An 18566-nucleotide genomic window follows, 5' to 3' on the forward strand; every position below is an offset into this window, starting at 1 on the left:
CTACCAGTGCTTCTCTGCAATATCTACAGTGTTCACATCAACACCGTCCTTGAACCACCTCTCTTCTTCGCTGATCTTTACATCATTTCCACTCATCTGGCGCTTCCTCATCAGCCCATTCTCCGCAAAAGTCCAATCCTCGAGGCCATAAGTGCGCCACCACTGTCCAGCCTCATCGTACCACTCATACCAGAATTGCACTGCAATCTTATTGTCTGTGAAAGCAAAGAGCTCCTTTCGCAGGCGATAGCCATTCTCTCTCTTCCATTTATCCGTGAGAAACTTCTGAATCTCGTCACGGCCTTGCAAGAAAGTGTCACGGTTACGCCAGATGGAATCCGGAGTGTACGCCAATTTGACGCCGGCTGGGTTTCTTTAACTTCTGGTAAGCAAACTCAAGTAGTAATAAGGGACGATATGTGATATGCGAACCTGGTGTTCCACCCATCTTGTGCGGCTTTGACTTTAATTTGGGCTGTCTCCGCCGTGAATGGGGGGTATGGAGCTCGTCCTTCTTGCGCGGCCATTGTGAGCAGAGATGTAGCTGTGAGGGATTGCTTTAGTTGTTGAGTTGTATAAAGAATGAAGAAGAAGAAGAAACTTTCGATATTCTACATCTTTCTGGTCTAGGTATTTATAGAAAACCCGAGCTGCCTCTTAGTTATATATCTTACCTCAGCACCACAGATATAGCAATGCAGCTTAGTCCCAATCCTACGGCGCTATTGTTACAGCGTCATAGCATTTGCTTTAGCTCGGGTTGCATCATGGCCGCTCGCGTTTTGGCAGCGGCACAGCAGCGGCATTGCTGTCGGGGCGGCTTGTCGGCATTTGCAGACTGCGCCATTTCCGCGGTATCCGCACAGAAGCGCGAAAAACCTTAATGGCTGCTACAGCTCTTGTATAACAGGATTCGGAATGCGCCATTTGTGCCAGCTGAACACATTAGCAGTTTAACGATGAGTTATTGAGGACTAAATACTTCACGGTTGGAACTTGAGAGTCATTGCACAGTGGTGAAACTGAACTTGAGTAAACTGGTGCTCTTTCACCTCCGTTATCATATAAAACCAATTACACATACAATATAATTCAAAGGCACAGGAAGAAATGCACAACACAGTGTCAACTATTGTAACAAGTTTTAATCATTCATAGCTAGCTATCTGTACAAACTTAATATGACCCTCCAAGCTGTACCCTGTGTTAAATACAGCGTACTCATTTCCATAACCCAGTCCTATCTCCCATGAGTTTCTTAAAGTCTTCCTCAAGCGGAAGTCAAAGTGCCGGCCTCAATGTTGTTGCCAACAGGGTCAAAGATGAAAGCAGCGTAGTACTGAGGGTGAATTCCAGCTCGAATTCCGGGAGCGCCGTTGTCCTTTGCGCCTGCAGAAAGACCAGTAGAGTGGAAAGCATCAACAGCCTTGGTATCTAAGTCATAATAGTCAGAAGCTATAACGATTGAAGAGTTGCACATAAATGTATATAAAACGAGAGTGACTTTGTACTTACCAGCTGCTTGGAAAGCGACGTGAGCATAGCTGGACTTGTCGCTGGACAACAGGACGAACTCGGGTCCAGCGGTGCCAAAGCCAACCATTCCCTCTGGGAAACCAGGAAGGACATTCAGTCCGAGAGTCTTGAGGGTATTGGTGTAGAACTGAACGGTGGGAGCAAAGTCAGCCTTGGCGACTCTGATGAGAACGTGTCCGATAGGCATTTTGGCGGATTGAAAGGTTGTGAATAGAGTAGAAAGTAGAAATTGCAAATGTGTTAGATTGTCTTGATTGAAGTTGAATGTTTGTTGAGTGAATTGTATTTCGATTCCAGAAGGGAATACTCGACGGTCTTATATATTCAATTCCGAAACGCAGTTCAGGTGGAGCTATCTCATAACGCCCACTACGAGCGATGATAAATCACAAGTCTATGCAAACCGAATACCCGCAATCTATCGATGATTACACATAATTCATTGCCGGCCCCAACTTCAATGCATTTAGTTACATCATCAGCTGCGACTTCTCTGGTGTGCCACGAAGATCAAGCTTTGGCGGAGGACCCCGAATAGCGACGCTAATACCATCTCGGTAGCCAGTACCCCCGTCGTTTTAGTGGCCGCCCGGCGGCAAGTCAGTCGGCAAAGACTCCGTTGGGAGAAATAGAGTGGGCACTAAACTCATTCAAGAGGCCAGTACCCTGGTGCGGAGAGTTGCTGTTGGAGGTTTCAGTATATCTATGCATATTATAACTGGAATCTTTTGATATATACGAAGCAGTTGCTTATACAAGCCGTTGAACTAATACTAAATGGTTAAGTCGTGGGGAATAGCCTATCCGTACGATTACAATTCAGAGGAGTTATACAATGCACGATGGGAGTCTAATTCACACAATCTGCCCTGAAATGTTACAATACATTACAAATAACCCCCTCGCCAGATACAAAATATTCCAAATGCCTATTTTATTCTTGTCATATCAAGGCGTCTCCCAGTTCATTCTGCGGCACCAATCGGCGAAGACTTCTTTCGGCATCAGAGGAGATCTGGTCGAAGGCTCAAGCTGAGCATTCTTAGACCAGTCATTCCACTTTGCTGCTGTGGCTTGGGCAGTCCTTGCAACACCGAGTTTGATCGCCATGAAAAGCTCTGCCTGAGATTCATTCGACAAACTGATCTTTTTGATCTGAAGGATTTTCGATGCAAACTTCTGTGCCGTCTCTTCGCAATAAGCATTCGCTATCGGGTCCAAGCTGAAGAGCAATCGATTGATTACGATGGAGACGGCAAAGCTGAATCCGAGTGCCTCATGCTGCCTGTCTGTATCTATTGGCTTATTAGGACAGCCCGCTGCAGCTGATCCAAAATATTCCTCTTGCCATTGCAAGCATGCGTGCCGGAGTCGATGTAGATTGCTCACAACATCATCAATCCAGTAGTCTGGAGTATCGTCGCGGGTGATGCAAATAATTTGCGTCGTTTTATGGAAATACTCTGGCACATGGCAAATGTTGGTTAATAACGACACAATTGGCTCACTTCTGTCGTCAAAGAGATTGTCGTTTGTAGGTATTGCGCGCAGCACGGCTTGCCATCCGCCATCACCCAAGAAGCAACTCTGATTAACATTAAGCGCGTCGTGGAACTAGGCGCATCGTTAGTCTTACAGATCTTGCGCTAGATAGATCTTTGCGGAGATGTCAGGGGAAGATTACAATTTGACCAACGTGGGATAGCAGTAGTGCCTTCTCGAAGTCACTCTGACAACGTTCAGGGCCTCGCAGCTTGATCAGTGCTGCTGCTCCTGAGGAGTGATAGTTCCAAGCGTCTTCAGTGGACATTTTCAATAACTATGTAACTTTGTAAGCAGAATGACTCAAGATATTTGTATACGTGTAATCAAGTTACCTCGTATATTCCAAGAAGCTCCGTGGCACAGAGCACGTCTGGTCCAAGACACGCGTCAGGGCACTGCAGCTCGGCTTGAAGATCCGTCAATGCTTCCGAATATAGCTTCAATATGGTTCCGGATACCGGCTCCAATGGAGAAGCAAGCCATTGCTGGGCTCTAGCGGCCACACATGCAGCAGCCTTGTCCAGAGCACCGTTTTGCCCGATGCGGCCTGGCAGATAGTTCAAGTATGACCAATGCCGGCGGCCGAGAACGTCGCTTAACATATCGGGCTTGCTGGCAAGAGAGCTTGCCGTTGCGTAGCTGATGTGAAATGAGGTCAGTTGTGACAGATCAAGAAGATCAAAGTTGTACCGCGTCCTCAATTTCTCGTACGAGCAGCTCGGTAGGCTCGGTACAATGGCCCGGATTGCCTCCCAAGCGGCATAGTATCTCTTTTCACTCTCTTTTTCGTTGATTATTCCAACTGGATATTGTATCAGGTTATGCTGTCCGTAACCGCCTCGTTTCCGTCTGGCATGGGCAGGCTTGCTCATGGCCTGCTTCCGTATAAGTTTCCTGGCTTGTTTGTCATCGGGGATCAGCCGATTGGTCGCCGTAATGAAAACAAGATCGGGCATCCTGTCTGGGTTGGCGATGAGGAATCAACTTCTACGAGTATACATGAGAACCTTGCAGAAAAATACGGAGAAAATCCAGCTAGATCTGGAAAAACGAAAAGGGTTCATGAGACCGCGTTTAAGAGTTTCACTCTTGAAGTGCCATGAATGCTGACTCTTTAGCGTCTTCGGGGAGCTCCGCTTGACAACGGGAGAAGGAAACGAAGAGTGGCGTGTGATGCGGGGCAGCAGAATGACAAGGGTACTGGTTTCCATAACAGGAATGGTGTTTTCTTATAGCCAAGGGCGGAAGAATGATTATGGGTATTAAAGCCTCGCTATGGACCATCAATACTTTTGCTCCTTGAAATCCTGAAATCGTCCTACGGGGAATACTCGGTATACCGTACTATGGCATGCGATTCTTCGTGTGGAATCATTCATTTCCAGCCTTGGAGGGACTTGATTGAGTTTCGCAATGACACATCCAGACAAAACCGGCCGCTGCTTGGTCATGATGGCAAATGATGGCGGATTGAGAACAGTCCAGACGAGCTCACATAGTAGATGCATCTAAGCATCGGTAACTGACAGCCTCTTATTTCACAGTAAGACCCCCCTTAGAAAACCAGCTGCAGCTTTCATTGTCGCGAATGTCTGGAATAGATGGCCTTTAGAACGATGGGTCACGCTTCCTCTTACAGCAGACGAGAAGTGGTAGCCAGCTTTCCTCACCTCAACTCACCGATCTGTAGCCCGATAACATCTTCGAAATAATTGAAGCTTCGTGATGTTGGTCGATCTTGAGTGGATATGGACTTTGCCTACGGAAATGCTGCCTCCCTCTCTCGCTCCGCTCCTGTACTCAGAGGATTTCCTTGCCCACTGAGATACGGACAAGTCAACAAAAGTAGTACTACGGACCCTCAACGTCGGTAATTTGTGCTGCTGGATTCATTCCACCCACTCATCGTGGTTGGTGGGCGAGTGAACCAGCTCTAAAGCTTCCTGGAGCTATATGTAGAGAAACGGCTCTATCAAGTACGTAGAGAGCTCGACAGTTTTGAACGAATAGAGAGCGCCGCATCGCAACTTGAGAGAGCCCTTCCCCCGGCGTACATAAATGCTTAAGGAGGAAGTCGTGTTACCAAAGGCAAGGCTCTCCCTGGTGGACATCAATTCTGAGTTTTGCAGGATCATGAAAGACCTGTCAAGAATGTCGCAGATCACAACATTGTCAAAGGAGTAGAGACAAACTGACTGAATCGAGTGTTTTCTAGCCTCATAACGAAGCTAGCTTTGAGAAAAGGCATGAGAGGGATAGAATCTTTGGAACAGGTCAATTGACGAAAACTTTTGAGGGTTTGATAAACCCTTAGCATGCAACTTCAAGCAGTTCTAGCAAAATTGAAAAAGAAAGGGGGTTAAAATATATAAGCAACATCTTGAAGCGATATGAGGATTAAGTATATCCATGCTTACAAAACTTACCACGACCAAGACAGCCTGGAGATCTATTTCACGGATATCCGTGAAGTTCACCCCGGTTGCTTTGTAATTCTGCTGAAGTGGGACATCCATCGCGGTTATGCGGACTATTCTCCGCACTAGATGCGGAATTCAGAAACTAGCTTGTGAAAATTAGACTACTTGATCGGAAAATCAGCCAGGGTCTACGATGTATAGTCTACGAATACGTTTGTAATAACTTCATATCTCCGCCAGAAAATCATGCGATGAGAATCGCAATCGTCATTTACAGTGCAAACAGGCGACTTCGTCGTTCACGGAGAGCCGTGAATAGTATCAGTGATTTCTAAGCATGTGTTTTCAGCTAAATCTAGGCAACTTGTGCCTCCATGTCAACAATGTGAATGCAACTATAAAGATCAATTCGAACGGCCTCCAAACCAATCCTATTCACTCAGTATTAACATCCTTCACTTGACTTGAACAGAAACATGACTGCAGACACTCTTTCGCTTAAAGGCAAGACCGCCTTGATCACTGGCTCGGGCAGAGAAAATGGCATTGGCGCTGCCATCGCCAGAGCTTTTGCCCGAAACGGCGCCGATGTTGCGATTCACTATGTCTCGGAGGGCTCCAAGTCGCGGGCTGAGAAGGTGGCAGCAGATATTAGTCGGGAGTTTGGAACCAAGACCACCGTTATACAAGGAGCGGTAGAGAAAGCCAGCAATGCGACAAAGATAGTCAAAGAAACTCTGGAAGGCCTTGGAGCCTCTCACATTGACATTCTCGGTATGTACTTTATAAGACTTCTAATTCGTTACATGAGACTTGAAGGTGGCTGATGACTGGTTGCGGCATAGTGAACAACGCTGGATATGGAGCTGCTAAGAATATCCTAGAGGCAACGCCAGAATCGCTAGAAGCAGAATTTGGGATCAACGTTTTTGGCCCAATTTACCTGACTCAAGCAGTCGTTGGAATAGGCAAAATGCCCAGAGGCGGGCGCATCATCAACGTCGGCTCCATCGCCTCAAAGCTCGGCCCCGAAATCAGTGCAGTCTACGGCGCTACAAAGGCGGCGCAAGACAGTCTCACGGCATCCTGGGCTGGTCAGGTGAGCTTTTCTTCTGTCTATCAGGATCCCCCTAATCACCAAGACAGGCTGTTTCTAATGACAAGTAATAGCTCGGCCGTAGCCATGGAATTACCGTAAACACCCTTGCTCCCGGACCAATCTTGACAGACTTGGCGAGGCCGTTCTTGGAAGCCGCCGACGGAACCTCATCGGCGGAGATGTTGAAAGTGGTGGAGGCGCAAACACGAGCTGAGGCACGAATCGGGACAGTCGAGGACATGGCCGATGCTGCGTTGCTCCTGGTTTCGGAGAAGAGCCGCTGGCTTACCGCACAGTGGATTTCAGTCAGTGGCGGAGTTACTGGAACCATGTAAATGGGCGGTACTAGGTATTGGACACCTCTTTCGGCGGTCTTGTCGAGTGGTATGTTGAATCACAGCTATTCGCAGGATTCTAGAAGTTGGCTCCACCTCATTGCACGATGCCATATGTTTAAATAGACTATACCTAGTAAGAATAAATAGTGCTGTGCTTATTTAAAGATCCATAGCTCTTTTTACCGCCATCAAAGCTACCGGTTGCGAGTCCCGCGTATATTGTCTACGTCAAACCGGCGTCGCTGCCTTTCAGACCATGATACAGCTCAACGTGGAATCATCCCTACGATGCCACCCTTGAAACTCACGATGCTATAGTGATTTTCGGAAATAGCACAGGAGATTGAAAGTGCCAAGAAATCGATCGGGTGGTTCTATGGCCGAAACGCGAGAGATGGCCTTTCCAAGATCTGCGTAGAGCTGGTGGAGCGGAACTTGGGAACTTAGGAAACTATGCGAGCAAAGCTAACTCCGAGTCTCGAAACAATACGATTGGCTAAAGTCTTGCCTGAAGAAGGCACAACGACCCCGTCAGGCCCACATTATAGCGTTGTCGAAGACACTAAATCGCACTTAAACCCGAATAAATGAGGTGGCATTACTAACTCAGGATTGCCATGCCTGACACATGCGATTAATAAGCCAACTGTTGCACGGAACTCCGTGAAATGGACGTCAGGGGTTTAAGACGGCAATTCATGTCCCTCGGTATCCATACGGAATAGATGTATTCAACAAAGTGCAATTCCTGGCAAGTGCACCATTGACATTGAGCCGCAACAATCCAGCTGCAGCATCCAGCAATATCAGAATGCATACGGGACAGAGACGTTCAACTCCTTCCAGCAACCACGAAGCAAGCCACCATTGTCCGCTGTGCAAGAAAACATTCAATCAAGGTAATAAGAATAAATATGAAATGGCATAGGAATTATTCCGAAAGCTATTCTTATTTCTGAACACCCGCTGATGCCTATCTGTTTAGAATCGTCAAGCAGGCGGCACTACTACTACTGTCGTTCCAAACTACCCGACACGAACAGATCTCGCAAGCGGTCTTGCGCCGCATGCATTCGGGCAAAAACTCGCTGTATCGTGCCTGGAAACGCTACTTCAGAAGCTTGCAGTCGTTGTCGTGACCGGAGTGCTGAATGCGAGTTTGCTGTAGCATCACAGCGAAAGGATGAGTCGCGTGGAAGCGATGTAAGTGATACAACTCGTTCCACAGGTAAGCCGTCGGCGCCTCAAGAAAGTGCAACTACTTTGGCTCTCTCCATACGGTCTGGTCAATCTGCGAGCTTGGAAACCACCGCATTTGCACAGGGCTCCCCTACTTTTTCAGCGTCCCTCGAATGGCTAAGCGAAGAGATATCGAGTACTGGTCTCGGAGTGCTGTTTGAGACTCCACTTTATATTGAACTTGGCATCGAGCCTTTGGTTGTTCCTTGGAGCGAAGACTTTTGTGACGTAGAAAACGGCACATCTGCGTTGAAGCCGTGGGACTTACCTAGCCCCTCGCTGTTTGTACCTCGGACGTTTTCTAAGCCAGCCCAAGGACCCCTAGTGTTGTTGGCATTACAGATATTGCGATCCTATCCTTTCATGGTACTCCAAAAAGCTTCACTGCCGCCCTTTATCAATCCGTTACAAGCCTCATGGGCTGAGACTGGAGTAGGGCCGCGGCAAAAGGTCAGTTGATGCGCTTGCTCGCTTTTGTATCCCTTGCATCCTCAAAGGCCCGTTATCCAGCTAAGCAGAATACTCGACATTTCCAAGACTGATGCCCTTTGCTAATACTTCCTTCATGAACAGCCACTACTTAACTGCATAGGCCTAGTCTCGTTGTTCAAAACCCGAACTGATGACAGCAAAAAGCTTGCATGGAGGCTCATTAGGCTCGAGCAGGAAAAAATAAAGCTCAAAGTATGTATCAGGTAGCTGTTATTTTGAACTCGGGAATAACCGTTACTAGCATATGGAGTATGACAAATGGGAGCTCCTGGCTGCTTTCCAAGCCTTGCTCGTCTACTGTCTGCTGCGTATCCAGGACGTGCCGGCGGACAATGACGGCTTCGAACCCGCCCTTCTCACTACGGTGAATGTAAGTAGCGGTGCACCAACTTTTATGACATGCGTTGTGCTCTGACAATCACAAAAGCTTATATTCAACGCGTTAACCTCAACGGCCGGCGGAATTCGCAAGTCAGAGCTTCCTGATGACCCCGGCGTTACCTGGATGGACTGGATCTTCAACGAATCAAGGAGACGGTGAGCACGCTTATTATTAATTGCCATTTAATTGTAATGCATACTGATCTGTTGGGAAGAACGGTGCTTATCTTTCAAATACTCAACATTTTGATTGAAATGTCAACTGAGGCTTCTTGTTATCCCACTTGCGGCTTCGTTCTTATACCCCTGGCAAACAGCGCGGCGCTGTGGAATGCAAGTGGCATAGAGGAATGGCAAAGAGAATTCAGAATCTACACCAAAGAGCGGATTGTACACGGCCTCTTGAAAACGGGAGTCTTGATGAAGCTGCTGTTGACCGATGACGCTGTTACACTTTGGTCAGTGGGGTGGGAAGACTGGAGGGCCGAGGTTGGTGAGATAGGGACACTCGTGATGATTGTGGGAGCGTTGTTGACTCCAACAAGAACCTAGATGCATGGACCTTGTTCGCTGAGCTATACGAGTAGTTCTTTGATTCATAGTACTTTATCTTTTTTTGCATTTCGTGCTCGTTGAGCATAGTATTAGGCATTAGGTATATGATACACAGAGACTCTGCAGCAGCAGTCCCCTATTCGTCTACTTTTATATAGTATAAACCGCTCCTCCCTTTAACATAGCTCACCTTGATACCCTCTCCAAGTCTCTCGAATATCCTCTTCTCACACGTCGTCCGGCTGCTTCCGCTACTATCCAGCTTCCACAGCAAAGGCTGCAGCGCCGCCGCCAAGCCAACGCAGCTATGATCCCTTATCGTCACCTTGCTCGCAATCACCGCCGCAATCACCGCCAGCAGCAGCTGCAGCCCGACCGTCAGTCCCAAGATGATGTGCACATAGACCCAGCTGGTGATGTCCAGCTCGATGGCCTTCAGTGGCAGCAGTCCCGTAGCGTTGACGTTGGAGTTGACTTGTGCCGTGATGGCAACGACACCGACGGCAAAGGCTGCCATGAGCTGACCCATGCCGGTGTTATTGCCTCCTTGGGGTCCTCCGTAGTAGGATTCGGCCGGATAGCTCTGGAACTGGAAGTGCCGGGTGCTGTTGAAGCTGACTCCGAAGGTCGAGGCGCCGTAGCCCTGAAGGGCAATGGCTGAGGCAGCCAGGCTGGTGACGTTGACGCCGACTTCTTGCACTGGGTGCTCAACATTAGTAACCGGCCCTATGGTGATGTTGCAGTTGTAAAACCACGGATCTGTTGCCGAGGCCTCAAACGCCAAGACATGCCCCCACGTCGGCCCGGAACCGCGATCCGGATCGACCATAAACGTTGTCTGCGACCCTCCATTCTGGGCGGGAATCGCTATTTGGGTCTTGTTTGCGTTGTCAATGGTTATTATGCGTTGAGTTCCATCTCCTCCACTGAGAACCCTCCAGCTCCGGCATGTTGCTTCCGTAGATATCGTTCGGTTCGTCGCCACCGACTGGTAGTAGTCCAGATTATCTGGCGTTGCTTCGTAAAAGACGTAATAGCATTTATTTTCTTCGCAGTACATCAGATCTGCATCCGAGTTAAAGAGGCTTCCAGGCCGAGGCATCTCATCCATGGGGCCATATCCGTATGCCAGAGCAACAAGACCGTAGCTGAGGAGGTCAGAATTAGCTACCACGCCACTCACGTCTTCACAGTCAACACTCACTTGTTTGCAGTGTATCTTAGAGCACTGATGGCTTGTGAATTGGTCGATAACACTTTGCCTGTCTGGATATTGGTCATGTCCGGTATGGCGACAGTCCCAGGCACGGTCACGGCGACAGTATCGGCCGAGTTAATGTTGTAAGTCAAGCCAAGCGTCGCGACAGCTATTTGCGAGGCCTGGCTCGTCACAATTAGCTGAACTGGTTCAAAAGCATACTTGACTTTCCAATCAGAGTTTGATGCTACCTACCACGTTGACCATGACCCAGAACAGCACATACACCCTCACCCAATGCCGACGCGTCACATAGCCCAGCTGGAAGAGACTACTAAAGTTTTCGCTCTGCAGAATATAATCGGCCTATCAATGTCAATACGACTCAGAATCAGCAACGTCCTCCTTTTCATCGTGGCGCAGCTCAACATTGCCTACCTCTTTCGGCATCCACTCGTGCCAACTCAGAACCCACCACCTCAACTCCCTCACGAGATGCTTCAGCGAGCTCGCAATATTCAAACCCAGCGCAATCGACAGCGCGATAATCAGCGTGTTGAACTCCTTCTTCTTCGTGCTGATCATGGCTGCTTTCCGCGAATACCGCCACAACACCAGATACGCCCCCATCACCAACACCGCCGTCATGAACCACCGCAACGCGCACGCAAGAAGCAGCCGCTTGAGCTGATTCCGGCGCTTGAAGTACTCGTCTGAGAAGCTATCCGTGCGGCCATCGCTGCGCCAACTGTCGCTGCGCCAGCTCAACAGCGACGGTGGGATCTTCATGGCCGTCACCGCGTTACGCATCTTGGATGTGTGTTTTTCCTCAACCGGAGCGCCCGCACTCACTGGTTGCAATTGGTTACATGTTCGGGTGGACTCGATTCGACGAGGGTTTACGGCAGCCAATTTATGAAATGAGAAGAGTTTTGCCTTTTGTCTCTCTCTTCTCGTCTTGGCACCGGCATCTGCCAATTTTGAAACAGGAGTTCACTCGTGAAGCAGCTGAAGCAGAAAAAAAATAGATTGAAACCGACAATTCACTGCCAAAAGGGTATTTTGTTCAGCTGAACCGTTAAAGTTCAGGCGGCACTTTTACAAAACCATACTAGCATATCGACATGAACCACAAAAAAATTTGTTCGAAGCATCGAAAGGAAGGCCACCCCGTACGTTCCACGCAGGTCTGCCCCATCTAATTTTGAGCCTCAACTCAGATGAACGGGTTTCCTTCTCTCTTCAGGCGTATTTTTCATTTCATCACGGCTCAGAGAGTCATAGTCTCTTACTCATTTGCAGAAGCATTGTGGCAGTGCTCGTTTGGAGCCATACTTGATATGGGCTCGTAACGAATCGCGACAGCCGGTGGGCTAGCCGTTCTAAGTCGCCGAAGGGCGCATCCCCTGGTTTTACGAGATGGATTCGGCAGCTTTCCGCCCGTGATGTAAAAGCTTGATTTCTTGTTTCCAAGCTGTTCAAAGATGGCTGGTAGCTGTGCAATTGATGGTGTGTGTGTGCCGGATAGCTCTCGCCACACACATAAGGTTATCTTTAAAGGGATGAGCAAAGTGGCAAATTGGTTCCCATCAACACAATTAGCTACAGCTGTGAACAGCACATTCCAGATCCCCTCAGCCAGTACCCAGCACAGTGTTATCTTGCGCAAATAAACCCATTACATACAACTGAAGCTTTACGGAGCTCTCATAGGCACGTTAGTTAGTATGTCTATCTATTTGCGCGTATTTGATCCTGGAGGCCTGAGAGGCTCTCCTCCGTCTACCATTTTGACTTACAAAACGGTACGACAGTCATGTCAAAACAGCTCATCCACGTCATACCCTCAAAATCAATTCATACCTCATCAAGGTAACCCTTCATCGCCGTCTCGGAGCCTTTTCCCCCCCCCTTACCTAATTCTACATGCAGTGAAATGTCACGCCACATAAACAATGGCCCGGAGCCCAACGGCACTTGCAAGCCAATCGGCGCCATCAAAGTCCCGCCCACGATACTAAAGAAATCCTCCCTTCGAGCTAAGCTCAGTCAGTCAGTATATGGCTTCCACCAGAAGAGAAGAAGTCTTGGAAGACAGCTTCCGCTTCCCGCCCCAGCGGAGAAAAAGAGGCATCGGCGATGGTGTCAACTCAGCAGCACGATTACGCATTCATACAGCACCGCGGAGTAATCCGAGAGGTATTTCTCCTTCTCTTGCATTACAGCCTTCCATGATGCGCGCCTACAGCAGGTTATTGGCCTCTCGTTGGCGCGATTGAGGCTTGCAGTTGCGGTTGGCATATGCATCAGCACCCAGTTATGCATCTCAGGAAGAAAAAAAAAAGCAAAGAAGCGAAAACAAGGACAATTGGGGGAATAAAGGGTCCATCCATCCAGTTGTCCCCCTCCCCATCCTACCAACGGCCGGTGGCCAAAATGCGATGCAGCAACCTGGAATATACATATGTACCACCGCATCAAGATCCATGTTCACGATGCACGACCCTCTCGATTAAGAATCTCGTCTCCACAGCCATGGGCCCATATTCACTCGTCTCTCCACAATGCTCGCATAAGGTGCTTTTGGCTGTTCTTCTCCATCACTTCCCAGATGGAGAGAGAGCACGGAGCAGAGGAAGCACTGAGACATATACGGGGTCTGACCCCATCCGGCGAAATCGCCCAGTCGCAGCATCTTCTTCGTACCCAGAAAAAGCTTCATCGCTTATTAGCTTCCAATCTATCTAGCTATCTAACTCCATATAACCCCCCTCACGATCCTTTCCATCTCCATCTTTCCCGTTATCACAGTCATCCATGCACGCCCCCCTATGGCCTCTGCCTTGGCCTCATGTACAGGTACTCCAAGTACTCGTAATCCTGCTTCTCCATACCGTCATGCATCTTACACGTACCCGCGTCTCCATACGCACTCCCCTAATAAAGGAAAATAGGTACTATCGTATATAAAATTCTACTACGGCTAGAACAATACCAGTCAAATCAATAAAAAGCCCCTCCGCCCCCATCGTCAGGCATCAAGACGTAAGCAACCTTATAAGAACAGCCACTCCTCTCTCACCACATGTTCCATCTTTCCCCCTTCTCATGCACATCCGCCCAAAAATGCACGTCGGTTGCTTGCTTGCTTGCTTGCGTTCTGCCGTGCCTTACGAGAAGCTTTTCCCAAAAACCACTCATGTCATACTTTTATTGATAGCTAGATAGTTCCTCCGTCTTGCAAAGCTCTCGTCCGATAGGCTCAATAGAACAACAGCGGGCGAGTGATAAGAGAGAGAGAGAGGGTGGAAGTAATAGTTTAACGCCCTGAGATGAGATATTGAGATGCATAGCACGGCCGCAGCGAGGAGCGAACAGACGGGCACGCTGCCCAATCCCAATGGCTCGACTTTTCATGCACGTACTTCGCCCCCCGCAAAGTTGCCGAGCTCGTCGCCGCCGCCCAGTGCTGACAAAACGCTTCGCCTCTGAATTAACAATGATGGGAGAGGAGAGATGCCGAATAGCGGGATATGTTTGCCTCCCCTCTAGGTAAACAACCTTGGCAACCCTGCCCAGTAGACTACTGTACAACTCCGTATTGAACATGGTGAACTACCGAATTGCCAGGATCTCTAGCTCCAAGCTGGGGTTTTGCTGGCTGTGGTCCCTCACGCCACGTCCCCCAAGTCAAAAGACCGCCACCAAGTGGGCCGTCGACTGTCCAAGAGAAAAAGCCAAGTCTGCCATGCAGCATGGACAGGTCATCACATGCAGTCACATGTAATCATAACATAATATTTCACACGAAAAGCTCAGCATAGCACAAAGGGAGCGGCGTAATTGAAGAGAATCATATCTTTTTTTGTTAATCTAGGCAATTCCATTTATGTCTGATCTCTGTCTCTCTCTCTCGTAAAAGTAGTAGTAGTAGTACCAGAATGCCTTTCGAATCAATTGAACCAATACCATTAGCAACCGACTTTTCCTTTCCCGTAACCAGCCTGCTCGTAGTAGCCCAATGCAACCCTGGACCTAAGCACCAACCCCGTCGGCCGCCTTTCAGTCCATTCCCTAAACAACAAATGAGAGCATCGACAGGTCATTATCAATTCGCCGGGTTCCGCTTGTTCATAACGGTCTGGAGCCGTAAGACATGTAGAGCAAAGTGAAGAAAATAGGGAAAAAAAAAAAAAAAACAGATAGGAGATAACCACAAAGGAGAGGTAACCGTAGTGGCAAAGTTACTCCAATGCAAGACCTGTCATGAACCGAACCCAGAGCGCAAAATAAAAGAGAGCCGGTTTTCCATATGCCCTTGTGAGCGCCAAGCAAAAGCCAAAAAATAATCAGAATCCCTGTCGTATGTGACCAAACTCCAAAAGCTAAAAACACAAAGCCGAAAGCAAAGTAAGGAAATAGTGTAAGAAAAAAAATAAGAAAAGAATAAGAAAAGAGTTCTCGCTTTAGTTGTTGCTGTTGAATAAAAGAAGCGGAGACTGCAAAGGCGAGTCCAAAAAACAATTGCTGATAATAAGCGACAAAGGCCATGTGGAAGAGCCTCGTCTTGTTAAACAAGGGACATTGTTGTTGCTTTGTTAGCTGTCCAAAACCGAAAATAACCAGTTGTAAAATTTGTAATCAATCTTGAGTGAAAAATAAAAAAAAATCGTTAACTGAGGAATATCCTGCATATAGAAGCTGTCCTCGTCCGGTAGCCGCTGCCAGTAGTCATCTAGCCTCGGATGGCGGTGGCAGTGTGAGGCTCTCCGCCCCAGCGAAATCGCTGCTGGATCATCTGCTGGGCGAAAAATGGAGCATCAGTTGGCGACGTGGAGAAGGACGGCGATGGCGATCTCATGTGAGGCATCGGCATCGACTTGGGAGCCGACGGCTGGTCCCTGCTGATCAGCACAGAGGACATGGAGTCGAGAGAAGACGAGTGCGATGCCGCGAGATAGTCGGCAGTCAGCGGCCGATGGATCTTCAGATCAACGGGGCGCTGAGGATGATGAAGGCTGTGGTGAGCCGCAGGGCCGGCATGGTGAAGAGGGCCGTGAGGAACTACTGCGGAGGTCACCGTTGTCGGGCTCACGCTCTCGTTCTCATCGGGCCTGGTCGCGCCAGGAGTCGAAGCCGCGGTCGATGTCTTGGAGCCAAACTGTAAAACGAAAAGAAAAACCAAATGTCAGCTACCAGTTCCCATCCCATTTTTGTAGATTTAGTTCTTTCAGACATTCCAGCCCAATCTTCACTTCCAGCCTCTTCCGTTTCCGTTGCGTTTCCTTGTAACCAACAACTAGATGGCGGCAGGCGGCTGGGGCGGTTGGGGGACGCTGAAGTGGTCTCCGGGGGTACGTACAAAGCAGTATTTACTGACGAGCTCCTCATATGAGGAGCTTGCAAGGTCGAGGCCGAGGCCAACACCGGGCGCAGGAGCAGCGGCGGCGGCGGCGGCGGCAGCAGCAGCAGTGGACTGGCTGGGTGCCGGAGCTGACGGGATGCTCAGGGGAGGGCCAAATCTCATGGGGCTCGGGCTGTCGCGGACATTCCTCTTCATATACAAAGTATCCTTGTCCTTGGTCGCCGGTCCCTTGGTGGCCGAATCCTTGGCCGCCTGGACGGCAGCACTCAGGGAGGCACCGAAATCATAGCGGTTGGCAAAGGCCAGTCCGCTGGGGGCGGTTAGGCCCAGGCCCTTAGAAATGTTGTCACTGGCCAGGTTGCTAGTGGACTTGGTCTTGAGGCGGAGGCCAGGAGTGTTGTGCTCGCCCAAGTAGTCCAGGTGGTCATCAAACTTAAACTTTGGTTTCTTAAAATCATCAAACGAAGCAGGCATCTGCGGAGACCGACCGGCGGCGGCAGGGTTCTGCTTCCGGTTGCTGCGCGGCAGACTGCCAGTCGACCGCGAGCCAGCACCTTGGAAGGAGTTCTTACCATTCTGCGGCTTGAACTGCTTGCGAAAGTCGACCTGGAAGTTGGAGTTGTTGTTGCTGTCCCAGTACTCCTGGCCATTGACACTGTAGCGAACGCAAAAGTACAGCGTCTTCATCTCCAGGTTGGTGGTGTCCGACAGCTTGATGGAGAATTGGAAGCGATCCTGGCTGACGCGGGTAACGACGGGGCGGACCTCGTGCTTGTACTCGGCAACGATCTCGGAAGTCGTCTTCCAGTAGTCCAATGTGAAACGGCATACAACAGTCTTGTGGAAGGAGAGGTTGGAAACAACGACAGATCCCATCATCGACTTTTGATCCGGAGAGAGCCAGACTTTCTCGACACGGACAGGCTGCTCGCGTCTCTGGGGGGAGTCATGGGGGAAGTTGTTCGTAATCAGCTGCCAATCAAATGGCGGCGATCGAGCAACGGGCCCCCTTTTCTCACCTCCAGGGAAGGGATACTCAGCATCGCTTTCGTAGTTCTCCACTGGTGACGAGCCTGCACTGACGGCAAGAGGTCGGTCGACCTGGAGGAAGTGGCGGATGTGCTCCAGATGGGAGTCAAAGTGAACTGCCTTGGCAAACACAGGAGTGCCGGGCATACTCGAGGGCCGCTTGAAGTTTCGCAGAGCCGGACGGACCAGCTCGCCAGACTTCTTGCGTACCATGGGAGGCTTAGGCCGCATGTCATCCTCAGAGTCTTCCGAGACAGTCTGGGAGTTGTCCGCAGATGTCATGATGGCAGATGCATTTGGGTCGGTGGCAGATCGAACATGGCCCTTTCGACGCTTGGGAAGCTCGGCCAGCTCGTTCAGCTCGCTCAATGTCATGGCACTGAAGCTAGTGTGCATGATGCTTCGAGGAGTGGCATCGTCGTCAACGCTTAGTCTCAACTCCTTGGTCGGGGGCGACGGTGTCCGGGGCTGGGGGATCTGGCTGACAGCATCCCTAAGCTTCCCCAGCTTCCTCCCCCGAATCTCCGGACGGCTGTCATCCTCGCTATCGGATGATGCTGAGTCAGGCGGGGAGATGATGGCACCGTTGGGGATTCCTCGATCGTCAGTCACCGGCGGGGGAGACTTGCGCAAGCTCGCGCTCACAGGAGGGTTGCCAGCGTTCTTGACTTCGTCTGAGGATCCATAGGGGGGAGACGGCGTGGCATGGGCCTCAGTGGTGGACGGCGTGGCAGACGGCGTTCGACGGTGCTTGCTGAGATATGAGGCGGAACGAGGCAGCGAAGGCTTCTGGCCTGACGTGACTGATGATCGGCGGCTCACATCCGGGGAAACGGTCGCTGAGGAGGCGGGAGATCGGTGGGAGGGCGGCGTGTAAGGCATTCCCAGGACTGTTGCTGGGGTAAAATCTGGGGAAAAAAGTAAAGGCTTCTCTGAAGTAATATTGCAAAGTTTTTTTTTTTTTTAATAGGCGGAAGCGGGTCGTGATAAAAGCTGATGTGTGTGTCCAAGTCGTCCCGAATTAGATCATAGGATAGAAAGGACTAGGATTTGTTGTCGGGTTGAGAAGAGTAGCGACAGGGAAGCTAGTATCTAGGTAGTTTGGAAGATCTGGGACACGGGAAAGTACGTTGTCAGCACATTGACGGTCTGAGATCTCATAACAGCAGTAGGTAATATGTGAGGAATGGTGTTGACAAGGGTGGAGTAGAGGGCAACGCATGGTTTATAAACAACCAAAGCTTGGCCCGCAGGAATAGTGCGGCGATAGCTCATTTGTGGCTTGCAAGATAGTTGTCGAAGGCGTTCCAAAACGAGGCTGATTATTCTTTTTCGGCACAATTTGATGAAATAAAGAAAATAGAGTTTA

The 18566-nt window shown here is 49.6% G+C and overlaps 6 protein-coding genes across 6 annotated transcripts; 1 reads left to right on the forward strand and 5 right to left on the reverse strand.

The window, feature by feature from the left end:
• Nucleotides 1-527, reverse strand: TGAM01_v201395 (hypothetical protein; the record flags this gene model as incomplete). Its single annotated transcript, XM_018804756.1, has 2 exons — nt 1-373; nt 433-527. The coding sequence occupies 2 exons, from the start codon at nt 525-527 to the stop codon at nt 1-3; spliced, it is 468 nt and encodes a 155-aa protein (XP_018662024.1).
• Nucleotides 528-1270: 743 nt separating this feature from the next.
• TGAM01_v201396 (glyoxalase/bleomycin resistance protein/dioxygenase) lies at nt 1271-1723 on the reverse strand (the record flags this gene model as incomplete). The annotated part of the gene is made up of 2 exons (XM_018804757.1): nt 1271-1434; nt 1516-1723. 2 exons carry the CDS (start codon nt 1721-1723, stop codon nt 1271-1273), a joined length of 372 nt encoding a protein of 123 aa, XP_018662025.1.
• Nucleotides 1724-2484: 761 nt separating this feature from the next.
• On the reverse strand, nt 2485-4037 carry TGAM01_v201397 (hypothetical protein; the record flags this gene model as incomplete). Its single annotated transcript, XM_018804758.1, has 3 exons — nt 2485-3150; nt 3221-3355; nt 3414-4037. The coding sequence occupies 3 exons, from the start codon at nt 4035-4037 to the stop codon at nt 2485-2487; spliced, it is 1425 nt and encodes a 474-aa protein (XP_018662026.1).
• A 1940-nt stretch (nt 4038-5977) lies between these two features.
• On the forward strand, nt 5978-6935 carry TGAM01_v201398 (hypothetical protein; the record flags this gene model as incomplete). The annotated part of the gene is made up of 3 exons (XM_018804759.1): nt 5978-6275; nt 6347-6600; nt 6672-6935. 3 exons carry the CDS (start codon nt 5978-5980, stop codon nt 6933-6935), a joined length of 816 nt encoding a protein of 271 aa, XP_018662027.1.
• Nucleotides 6936-9741: 2806 nt separating this feature from the next.
• TGAM01_v201399 (hypothetical protein) lies at nt 9742-11613 on the reverse strand (the record flags this gene model as incomplete). Its single annotated transcript, XM_024548754.1, has 4 exons — nt 9742-10753; nt 10810-10985; nt 11059-11169; nt 11242-11613. The coding sequence occupies 4 exons, from the start codon at nt 11611-11613 to the stop codon at nt 9742-9744; spliced, it is 1671 nt and encodes a 556-aa protein (XP_024406570.1).
• A 3925-nt stretch (nt 11614-15538) lies between these two features.
• TGAM01_v201400 (hypothetical protein) lies at nt 15539-18079 on the reverse strand (the record flags this gene model as incomplete). The annotated part of the gene is made up of 2 exons (XM_018804761.1): nt 15539-15964; nt 16166-18079. 2 exons carry the CDS (start codon nt 18077-18079, stop codon nt 15539-15541), a joined length of 2340 nt encoding a protein of 779 aa, XP_018662029.1.
• Between the last annotated feature and the right edge of the window lie 487 nt (nt 18080-18566).

The sequence above is a fragment of the Trichoderma gamsii genome, assembly GCF_001481775.2.
Source record: "Trichoderma gamsii strain T6085 chromosome Unknown Scaffold_3.2, whole genome shotgun sequence".
Classification (NCBI taxonomy): domain Eukaryota; kingdom Fungi; phylum Ascomycota; class Sordariomycetes; order Hypocreales; family Hypocreaceae; genus Trichoderma; species Trichoderma gamsii.